The 12,384-nt window shown below is 39.3% G+C and overlaps 1 protein-coding gene across 1 annotated transcript; it reads right to left on the bottom strand.

Annotated features, from left to right (window-relative positions):
- Window positions 1–8,245: 8,245 nt before the first annotated feature.
- Window positions 8,246–9,958, bottom strand: LOC310945406 (general transcription factor II-I repeat domain-containing protein 2-like; the record flags this gene model as incomplete). Its single annotated transcript, XM_083911486.1, has 1 exon — window positions 8,246–9,958. One exon carries the CDS (start codon window positions 9,956–9,958, stop codon window positions 8,246–8,248), a length of 1,713 nt encoding a protein of 570 aa, XP_083767612.1.
- Between the last annotated feature and the right edge of the window lie 2,426 nt (window positions 9,959–12,384).

Raw genomic sequence — 12,384 nt, forward strand, 5'->3', positions numbered from 1 at the left:
CCTGTTGGCCAGCTGCTCTGTGGAGTCAATGGTCTCTTGTGATGGTTCAGAGCAGGGTGGGGCTAAATTCTCTATAAAGCAGGTGTTCCTGTATTACTTTGGGCACTAACACAGAAGCATTGCCTCATAGCCCGCTTGAAGTAATTCCATCAACCTTCGAATCTCAGTCTCAGAAAACAGGAGGTGACTGCAAAGGGTGACATCTCATCATCAATACTAATTACCACCCAATGAGAAGGTAATTGGTGGGAATGAAAGCCTAAGAGCTAATTTACATATTCATAATGAATGCTACACTACATAAACACAGCTGTGAACAAATAGTAGTGAATCAAATGTTGAATATCAATTCTCTAATAAGAGACACAATCCATGATCGCACATTAGCTATGCATTAAATAGAACATCTGTTTCGTTTCAAGATAAAAAATACAACATATAATCCTGTTTCACAGCGTTAAATACAGTATATCATATAAAGATATACAAATTATTGAGCATACATTTTCGCAAGATATCATACAAGCCCATTGATGAGAATACGTTGGGTTACAGCTAGTGATGTCCAAATGAAGCTTTATGAAGCATTATTTGTATTTGTTGAGTCCACTAGATGGAGCTCTTGGTTTAAAGAAAAAGGCTCAATGAATGGTGATTCAGTGTGTTTTCAACCCTTTGTTGAACAGAGAACTCCATCTAGTGGAATCAAACAACAAAGAAAATGGTTCATGAAGCTTTATTTGGACATCACTAGTTACAGCAGCCCAGAAAATATGGCCTTCTAAAAATTATCAATTGATAAAAGTTGATAAATTTGAGCTGCCTCTTCATAAACAATGATAATCTGGTCGATTCTCACTTCCTCTCTTTGCAGTTCTCATGCATTACCGCCGTGTTTCTACCTATGTAGTTCCTCTGGCTACTTTGGCATACAGTATGTTGATGTTCGGGACTGCTGTCTGTTTTTCTCTCTTTTATTATATAATTGTTGTTGTTAGCAACAAGATATGAGTTTTCTCTCTGCACCTCCAACACTGATTGACTTCAGCGTTCCTGGTAGCATCCACCCTCTCTATCGACATGGCAGTTGAAAGGACAAACGGAGCAGAAGAGTAAAAGTCACTTGTTATGAAAAAAGAAAAGCTAAATGTCATCTTTTGTGTGCAGCAGCAATCAGTTGTTGGTGCACATTTAATTACGTAATCTTGACAGATCCTCTTTAGCATATTTTTTTATTACTGGTGGACATTTACTGAAATAATTGGTCAGTAAATTGGCAGCAAATAACCGACTAAAAGAAAACCAATATGTCAAATATAGGTAAACAAGAGAGTCAATACGAACTTAGTGTCCCAAATGAATTATGTATCTATTAGTTGTACACCTCTACACCCAGTGCCAATGCAGGACGTAGTGCCCCCTATATGCAGCAAGTCGGGAAGTATGGGTGTGGAGGTCATGGTGGTGGTTGTCAATGAACATCATCCGGGCTTTTGCATAACACTCCAACATCAATGTTCCTTTCTGGTGATATGGTTTGCCTAAACGTACCTTAAGGTTAAGACTACTGAACTTTGCAATGTCTAACTACTTTTCTGAACTACTGTGGCCTGTAGATGCTATGGACATGATTAGTCATTGATGTGAATTCTAGCTAAAGGGTGATTTTGTATTCACTTGTGCACACACACACACATTGAAGACACTATACAAGTCTACAAAACTATATGACAACGATATGTCAGGTTGTACGCCTAGGAACAGTACTAGCATTGCAGCTCTTCTGGTCTTTTTTTGCTGTCACTATGTTTTTTCTGTGTTGCTTTTTTTCCATTTAACCTCCTGAAGCATTCTAAAGGTTACCCATTATTCTTTTTTTTCATATTTTCATATATATAATATTACAATGTTTGATGTTCATATAAATCTTGATGAAAGCTTTAAATTATCAAGTATGAAGCGTATGAAGGCTAATAATGAAGCATTTTAATTTTAGGTAATCTACCTATTATTCTATTTCATATTTTCATATATATAATATTACAATGTTGGGTATTCATATCAATTGTGACCAGAGATTCAAATAATGAGGTAAACATATATAAATCTCCAGGAGCAACATCAGATCAGTTTCCAAAAAAACGTTTCCACTCTCGGCTTGAGGTGTTGTCAGTATGTTCTGGATTTCTTTATATCATCATCTGCTCCAGATATGCCACTGCAGTGTCCATTGTATACATTGCTACATAGCTACATGCTAACATCAGGGAAACATGTAGTCTTCGTTCCCGATGTTGTTAATTTCTCTCTAATTTTGGATCACATCTCCCCTGGAATATGTCAGGTGTGGATTAGAAGCATTTATCGGTGATTTTTGGCTGTAGAAAGTGCTCCTATTCTCCACTCTAGTAAGTCCTTGGCAGAGACAGCGAGAGCACACCTGCAGAGACCTGGAAGAGACAGGCGCTACAACAGAGCATCTCTGACAGAGGGTAAACACAGGTGCAGCAGCTATGGGCTGATAGTGTTTTTTTGAACATCTTATCATGTTCTAGTAGAATCACAAAATACAACTATGAACCTGACAATTAGTTTATAGCTCCTTAAAGAATGTGTTGAACGGAGCAACATAAACAAACCTGATTTGTCTGAACAATTGCCTCTCCATTTTCACTGTAAACTGACAATCCTTTTGGTCTGGCGGTTTAATTCTTCCAAGACCACATCTGCACAGCAGCACCAACAGTGAGGTGCATGGGGGAATGGTTTGACACTCCCATCCGACTCCGGCCTAATGGGGCGGCAGGGTCATGCTGTTTAATGGCAGTTAGCTAGCTGAGTGACAGCAGCGCACCAGGCCAGGGGCTCAGCTGTCATGGATCGCAGGTGTGCTGCTGAGTTATGTGTCATTGTAGGATGCGATAAGGTCAAGAAGAGACTGGGTAGGAGAGTGAGGATTGGATAGAAAAAGATATAAGAGAGAATCAGAGCAAATAGAGGCAAGAGTGTTGAGAAACCAGCATGCATTTGGCTGATATGCAGGAGTCGGACAAATCCAACTAAACAGACATAAGACTGTCACAAGATCATATGATATATTACGGTGAAAATCACCATGTCATCACTGGATATCGCCGTCATAGATATGGGTTAGAAGGGGCCTGCTACACCTACTAGTGGGGTTCCTAAGGTTGTTATCATCTATTCACATGGTAAAGTTGGCCGTTAACTTGGCATCACTTTTTAAATGATCTGGGAGTCCCATTGTGAATTGAAACAAAACTAATGATACTTAGTTAGATTTAGGCAACAAAACTACATTTAGTTAAAGTTGTACTGGATAAGAATTGAGATAACTTGTTTCACGCAGCCTCTTTGGCAGTAAGATGTAACTGCAGGTGAGCCTGTCCTTTCAGAGCCTCCATCTTTTCGTGTTCAAAGTCACTATGTGTGCTGACTATTTATTTTTAATTTTTGCTCTTTTATAAACCTTATTTAAACACATTCACATTCTCTCTACTTCCAGTCCATCCCCTGTAGGTTACCCTCTTAAATCCATCCATCCTCTTACACTTCTGCCCTTACTACAGGCCTGACTCAGAAATTGAGGTTCCTGATTTCCGATTTACAAGTGAAGCAGCATAACCGTTCGCGAAGATCTGGGCCGACAGACCAACCACTTTCAGCAGTGTCACTAACATGGTGGCTTATTTACACACAGATTGGAATACTCAAAAAGGCAAGTAGAAGGGCTTTAATTAGTGGGTCATGTGATCAATCACCATTGTTTTAACTCACTCTTTGATAGATAGGAACTTAAAAGGCAATTAAATAGATGAAAATCTTCAGAGTACAACTTTAAAGATCGTGGTTTGGGATGAAATACTAACGTTTATGGTGTTAGGCTTAGGCAACAAAACAACTGAATTTAGGAAAAGATTGTGGTTTGGGATAAAATTCAAACATTAAAAATGCAAACTCAACTTTCCAGAATAAAAGTCATATGAGCGTTTGACCCATCCACCACCACAACCTGTCTCCACATTGGAGTTTTCCGTCTTTTAATACTCCCTACCGTTGTCGCTCTTCATACCACATCATCTCACAGCACCACGGTCAAGCTGTTGAGAGCCACGCGTATAGCTAGCTTACCATTAAACTAGATGGTAACCACTGAGTCAACTAGGAGGTAGATTAGAGCCATACTGACTCATATCTATGGGTAAATCTTGCTTGAGCAACAGTGCTAATATAATGCTAAAATATATTTATTAATTTGATACATTTACAAATTCAATTCATTGACCTATTCTTTTTCATGGAGTGACAGAACCTTGAAAGTAAAAGAAGACAAGGGACTCAGAGGAAGGGACTGTCAGCCTGCACAATGCTGATCCCACATGCATGACTCATCTCTGTGTGCAATTTAAGTGGGAAATGTCAGCAGCAATTATAATGCAAAGCTAACCTTTTGTGAGGGAGATAACAGCATCGATATGTTGTTGCTTGTCATACATGGGGACAAAGAATGGTTTCTTGACAATTCTCAGAAATTCTGGTGAGGGAAATTGTGAAACCAGGAAATGACTGCACAGTACTGACATAATATATTGACAACAAATGCTTAACCTTTAGACATTACAATGATGGTAAAACTATAATTTCATAATATTATCTGATAAAATGCGGTCTGCCTCAAACTATGTATTTTTAAAATAGTAATAAAATCTTGTGCTTTTTTATTTTTTGCATTTCTTTATCAAAGATTATCTCAGTTGCTTTGGCCCCATTTTTTAAAAAGGTTTTCAGCACTTTGGATACATTTCCCAGCTCATAGATGCAGCAAAACACTATAGTTAACCTGCAATAGGATGTTATTACACCAAACCTTGCATTTATGCTAAAATATGAAGTAATTGTTAGCGATGAATGAGTCGACCAGTAGTAGGGAATACTCTTTAGATGCTGATTTCAAGAGTACAAAAGAAATGCGCCATAACCCTCTGCACACTTTTACTGTTATGATACCTGACAAATGTATTATTATAAAACCATTACTATTGTCTTCAATTGCCATAGAACATATTTAGAAGACAATTAATTTATATTTTCATGCATATTGCAATCAGAATTTTTTTTTTTTAAAACAATAACTCAGTTTCCCTGGTAGCACCTCAGGGTTTTACTAATACCTGGAACAATCCTTCCCATCCTATAATAGGCCTTTTCCACTGCACGTTTGGTCCCTGTGACGTCTCGCCAACCTCAGCCAACGAGTGACAAAGAAAATTGTATTGGGAAACTCAGCTCATGTCCGTGCAGCAGGAGAGCAGAGAGAAAGAGGTTTTTTAAAAGTCTCTGTGCTCAGCTCTCAGCATTCTATAGCTTCTAACTGAATATCTGTGGTTTGAAGTTTAGTTTCTCTCCTGTTTGAACTTTTTAGATATATTTTATTTTTACTTTTTCATGTTTCCTTTCAGCCGTGTCAGAGTCACGTTAAGTTACTTCTGATAAAAGCCTAACATTTCCTGATTTTGCTGCTTCACAATAAAAGCTTTTAAATAACAAAATAACTTCTTTGTTGTGAATAATTTGTAGGATTTGAAATGTGTTCATACATTGTTTTGCAGCAGCTCTTTGACCACTCACTCATCAACTTCTCAACAGAAACAGCAGACATCATCATGTAAGAACAGGAAGGAAGAACAAGGACATACAGTACTAATACCCTGCACATTTGTGAATGCAGGTACATTTTATAAAACTACAAATAAAATAAAAGTAATAAAATACTAAAATGCAAAGACGCCCAAATTATACAGAGCTACTATAGTACTGTAGCCCCGAAAAGCCACGCCAATGATAACATACTTTCACGCAGGTAGCCCTGTTGTAATGGAAATGCTAATTCCTGCCATGCTGGGCTGACAGGCTCAGTCAAACTGAGCACAACCAAGCCAGGCCATAAAGTTTTTATGCAATGGAAAACAATGTTTATTGTTTCAGAAAATAGGATAGAACTTAGATACAACTTGGCAACAGGAGATATTTCTGCTCTGCTCATAGAACTAGAAAGCTAACGTTAACATTATGCTACCAAGATTCAAAGTCAAGTACAGTTGTCAAACAGTAAGCATCATTTGAAAGCTATCCAGCCATATCATTGTCCCCAAATCAATATAATTTATCAAGAGCAAATGATAATCCAAGTAGCGAGTTCAACAGTGAATGGTGTGTGTTGTTCAGAGGATGAGGCACTCAAGGACTTCACTCAATGTTGTAAAGAAGAGATTCGGATTTGACTTTTTCATTTAATTCAGCACATCAATTTAGAAGGGTGAGCTGAACTATTTAGAAAGTGTCTTATACGGTGTTTCCATGGATGCCCTGCAGCCAGTCAGAATCGAGTATTCACCCAGACCATGGTATAATATGCATATATTCTGTGATGATTATGTAGGTAGACCTTCATGTCTGTCCTTGACTATGGTGATAGTCTGTATTGTCATGCTGCACCATCAACACTTCAGCTGATAAACCTGTGCATCATAGTTCTTTTCCTTCCAGTCAAGAAGAAATAGCCGTAAAATGTTATCCATTTTATAAAGCCCTACTGTTAAAGCTTCCCAACTACCTCACATCTCTTCTGTCATTTAGATCTACCAATCACAAAACATGATCCAGTCATTACTTCACCTTAAAAATCCCTCACTTACACACTAATGTTGGCAGAACTGGTTTCAGTTACTAAGCACCGTTGAAATGGAATGAACTACAAACGTCCCCAAAGCTAGAGTCTTACATTTACAAGGTTTTTACTGTCAGGTGTTTTTTTTAATGATTGTTGTAACTGTTTGTAATTCCTTCTTGTTATATGATTGATTTGCTGATTTTTTTTATTTTAATTTTTTTTATTTATTATGAATGTTTCTTGTTCTCGGGTCTCTCTGTAAAAATATATCCTAATCTCCATCAGTGCGTTAACCTGCTTTTTAAAAACCCGATTATATTTGGGTTAAGGGCAAACTCCGGTTTCCAAAATTGGAGTTCTCATACCCCGGTTTACAGACCTTGATAACTCATTCAGTACCCCGATTATTCATGCTTTTAAACAGCCTTCCCAGGTTAATATTGGGTTTTTGATTCTGCGCATGCTCCATCAGTTATAACTCCCCCTCCCCACGCCGCGGCAGTGACTTGTGACCCAGAAATAGAATAAACCAGGAAGCAACGGCGCCTAAAACAACCAAAAAAAAACAACGATAGAGCGTAACCTTTAAACCGAGGAAGGACTTCACCATGGCAAGTAACATCACTACCAAGAAGACCCGTTTCCGTCGTTATTATGTCCAAAAGTTGGTCATTTTCCCCCGCTTGTGATTTTGACAAAGTTGAACCAGGCCGTATTCTGACCAGCTGTATGTTGGCGCCACCTACTGTATGAGTTACTCATTTCCCTCATGTATACGTGGGGAACTTCAAAAATCTGATTATTACCTTAACCGGGTAAAGACCATATTGGGGTTACTGATGTGCATGTAAACGCACTGCCTGAAACTGCCTGAAACTGCCTGATTAAAGTTTAAATAAAAGTAAAATTAAAATACATTTTGTACTTATATTTGTAGAGTATTAATGCCTGTATATTTACCTTCTGGTCAGTCTACAACAGGGGTCTCCAACCTTTTTCCCTTTGAGAGCTACTTTTACAAAATCAGAATGGATGCGAGCTACTCATGTTTTGTAACATTTATTCTTATACTGTATTTTAACCCAAACAAACTCAATAAGCTTGTTTTAACTGAACATTTACAAAATATCAGTGTCCACAGCTCACATTTTGTATCAAAACATCACAAACAATAAATCATCATTTGCATTTTGTCTTTCTGTATACTTTTTGGTGTGTATCTCACACTATTAGCGAAAGTGAAATAAGAATGCTATCAAAACAAAACAATGCCATTACAAATACAGATATTGTTAACTATTCAGTCATCATTTTGTTATATCTGCCCATGTCACTGAATCACACTTCACAAGAGTATTCACATGCAGAGTGATATGTGTGATGCACAGTCTTTTTTAGTTAGTGAGATGATTGGCACTGCATGGAGCCAACAAGAGAGGTGTATGCTGGAGTATACCCACTTAGGTTCACTCTTATGGAGTCATTCAAATGGTCATCAGTCAGTCTTGTTCTGAATTTTGATTTCATTACATTCATATCAGAAAAGGCTGACTATCACAGGTATGTAGACCCAAACAAAGCAGACATTTTCAAAGCTGCTTGGTGAAGGTTTTTGTAGTTGTCTGGGTCTACTAAGCTCCAAAAATGTTCAGAATGCTGCTGAGACTTGAGCTGCACATTATTTTGAAGTGTTACAACCTCAATTTCCATTTCAACAGGATCAACACAGAAAAGTTCTGCCATCTGTCCTGAAATCTCACTTGTGTCCACATCCATGAAAGGGTTGGCCATAAATGTCACACAGGGCTCAAGTCTCTCAAAGTCACTGAATCTGTCTGCAAACTCCTGTCCCAGCCTTGACAAGAGGTCACAATACTTGGAAACATTTAAAACACTGGCTGCACCTGTGTGACTTTCCAACATCTTGGAAACAGAGGGGAAGTGCTGAAACTTTTTGTTTTTCACTTGCTGAATGTACAATGACAGTTTTGCACTGAATGCCTTGACAGCACTGATCATATCAGATATGGTTTTATCTTTGCCTTGTAACTGTAGGTTCAGGTGGTTAATTTTCTCAGTTACATCAGTCAGGAAAGCAAAATCCAGCAGCCACTCTGGATCAGATAACAGGGTGGTATCCTCCTCCCTCGTTTCCATGAAAGCCTTGATTTCATCCAGCAAGGAAAGAAAGCGATGTAGTATCTTACCTCGACTTAGCAATCTGATGTCAGTGTGGAGGAGGAGATCCCCATACGCCGCAGAGCATTCCTCCAGGAACAGCTTGAAGCTCCCGTGTTGTTTTGCCTTTGCCCGAATGGAATTGATGATCTTAATAACAGGCGCCATGACATGGTCAAATCCCATTAGTTTTGCACATATAGCCTGTTGGTGTATGATGCAATGATAGTTCAGAAACTTCGGAAAGTCCGGATCCGCTTTGCAGTGCGCAATAAATCCCGAGTGACGACCTGTCATTTCGGGCGCGCCGTCTGTTGTTACAGACACCAGCTTTTCAACGGGGATCTTTTTTTCCACAAAGTAGTCCTTCACTTCGTTGTAAATATCCACTCCCCTGGTAGTAGTTTTCAGTGGAAGTAAGGTCAAGAACTCTTCTTTGGTGGAGAAGTCATCAAACACCATGCGAATGAAAACAGCTAGCTGGGCTGTATCACTGGAGTCGACAGACTCATCACACTGAATTGAAAACCATTTGCACCTGTTCATGTCCGACTCCAGCTGTTTTGCAGCATCTGCAGACAGCGCAGACACTCTCCTTGCCACCGTATTAGCGCCAAGCTGTACATCAGCAATAGCAGACAAAATTTCTGTCTTACTTTTATGGTCCTTGAATAACGTTTCAGCCACTGCAGTCATTGCCTCTTTCACGATGCCGCCATCGGTGAGCGGCTTTTTGTGCTTCGTTAAGATGTGCGCCACTTTAAACGATGCCTCTGTCGCTGCATTGCCCTTCTTTGTCGGTTTGGTGAACAAATCCTGTTGTCTTTGAAGCGTTGTTTTCAGCTCTCTTATCTTTTCTTTTCGTAGACTGCTACCTGCTGGAAAGTCTCTTGAAAAGTTGCTGTGGACTTTGGTGAAATGGCGTTCCACATTACACTTTTTACCGACCGACACGCCAGCACCGCAGATCAGACACACACACTTGTCGTTAACGTTGGTAAAACAAAACTCTGTTTCCCATTCTTCGTGGAAATTATATGTAGGTCTAGTTTTTTGCCTCTTACTCGTATGAGCTGCTCCCGCGGACATGGCTGCTGCCAGTCCCCTCTTCTTTTGTTTTGTTTTTCGTCACCACTGACACATCAAGATTGACAGCAGCGCAATCGTTTGATTGACAACTAATTGGCAAATAATCACTCTGTGTCCGAAGGGGGAGGGACACCTGTGAATTTCATTGGATATAAGGTGGCAGTTGGCCGTGTGACCAATCAAGTTTTCACATTCATGTACGATCCATTTACCCTTTGGCGAGCTACTTGGAAAGTAGCTACGAGCTACTGGTAGCTCGCGAGCGACGTGTTGGAGACCCCTGGTCTACAATGTATTCTTTATCTATAACAATCGGCCATTCCATGCAGTCATGTTGAGGAACATTAAGGTTATTAAAAAAATATTGTATCAAATGCAAGGTTGAGATGGAAAAAATTCGAGAGTCTGTAGCTCTGACTTTACTTTTCTATTAAGCTTCTGGAAACACTGTCCCAAGAGGCAGATGATTATCTGAAAAAGTAAAGTAAAATTGAGAACAGGTCTTATATAATATCCATGTTGCGGGTTTGAAGTTTTGCTGGGTTTTTACTCAGTAACCTAAATCGGTTTACTCAGTACACCTGGAACATATCCCAATTGAGTGGAGAGCACGTCCTACAAACATGATGGCTAATACTTGGTGAAGATCACATCTCTCTTGCTACATTCTGTCTTTTACTGAATCTAAACAAAACTATTGTGATATAAAAAGCAACATACACTTCAAATACACATGGCAATATCATCAGCTCTGCAGGGGTTGGATGGATGGACTAAACCAACAATGGCATCCTTATGTGTTAACACAGCAGGTAAGGCTTACGATTTCTGTGATCTGGGGCCGTAATCCTAAAGCCTCCTAGTGCAAAGACTTGCTCCTGGTGAAGTAATTCTAAAAAAAATGATTAGAATTATGACGTTTTCTTAGAATTTTCCCTTAAAGTTGAGACCAAATCCTAGTAAAGATAAAGGTTTTTCATAACCTCTTAAGAGAGCTCCTAAGGCACAAATTGTTAGGAGTAGGAGGAGGACCTCTAAGAGACTTAAGAGTTTCTAAAGCAGAGGAGAAAATGGTGAAAATACAAAGAGGAAGGAGAAATATTCTCCAAATGCTGAATGAGTGAGTTGATGAAACACTACAGATAAGATGGTGCAGGAATTATGTTTGTGGTTGATCTCCTCAGAGATGCGCTCACATCTCCCACCATATGCCATAACGCAATAAAGAAAGACATTAAAGTGATCACAATGCTACGATATTTGGCAACTGGAAAAATGCAGCAGTGATGACTTTGGTCTGTCACGACCTTCAGAACCACCACCGTATGATGCTGGTGTGAATCGTATGGAACGTTGGTTTTGTGCTGTGGACTGTATTATTTTTGAAGTTGTTTGTTTAATCTGAAACGTGTATGAATTAGGACACATTAGGTGCGTTTCCATTACAGTAGAATACCCAGTATAAGGCGGGTCTCCCTCGTCGAAATGCCCCTAATTTAAATGTAAGCCGCCCCTAAGAGCCATTTGACTGACTTTTGTTGGCCCTGCAGTTACTTTTTTCTACCCTGAAAAAAGTTTGATTCCTGATTGGATGTAACTCTAAGCGGGATGTGATGTATTACTCGATGAAACAATAACGTGCAACATTTTTAAAAGCCGTCAAAGTAGAGAGTCGACACTTTTATCCAGTGGCATAGTGCTATTTTTTTTAATTACCGGAGCGTACAAATGACGCACGCAGATCTGTGCACTAAGGCTGGAAGATATATTGAGTTTTTAAAATATATCAATATATTCCAATACCAGCCCCTTTCGTGCCTGTTCACTAACACACAAGTCCCGCATGCAGCAGACAGAAACAGAGGAGTTGGTTGGTAAAATAAATTAAAAGTAATGGCTCAATCATTTGGATTCAAAGTTTCAGATAAGCAGCAGAATACTGTATTCTGTAAGGAATGCGAACAGGCTGCAACTAAAACTTCTAGCACAACGAATTTCTGCCATCATTTACAACAGTGCTATACAGGCAATATGAGGAGTGTAGCTTATGAGCCATTTTATATGTGTTATATTTACATACGTTTACAACATTTTTATTTAATATTATTTTTTATTGTTATCTAACAAGCCAGTAGTTTATTTTTGTTGATATGTTGATATTGTGCAGCTAGTTATTATGTTTAATGACAATTCTCATCTCATCCCGTCTTCATCCGCTTATCTGGGGTCGGGTCGCGGGGGCAGCAGCTTTAGCAGGTGACCCCAAACTTCCCTTTCCCAGGCCACATTAACCAGCTCTAACTGGGGGATCCCGAGGTGTTCCAAAGCCAGTGTGGAGATATAATCTCTCCACCTAGTCCTGGGTCTTCCCCGATGCCTCCTCCCAGCTGGACGTGCCTGGAACACCTCTCTAGGGAGGCGCCCAG

The sequence above is a fragment of the Echiichthys vipera genome (assembly GCF_963691815.1).
Source record: "Echiichthys vipera genome assembly, chromosome: 3".
NCBI classification, from domain to species: Eukaryota; Metazoa; Chordata; class Actinopteri; order Perciformes; family Trachinidae; genus Echiichthys; species Echiichthys vipera.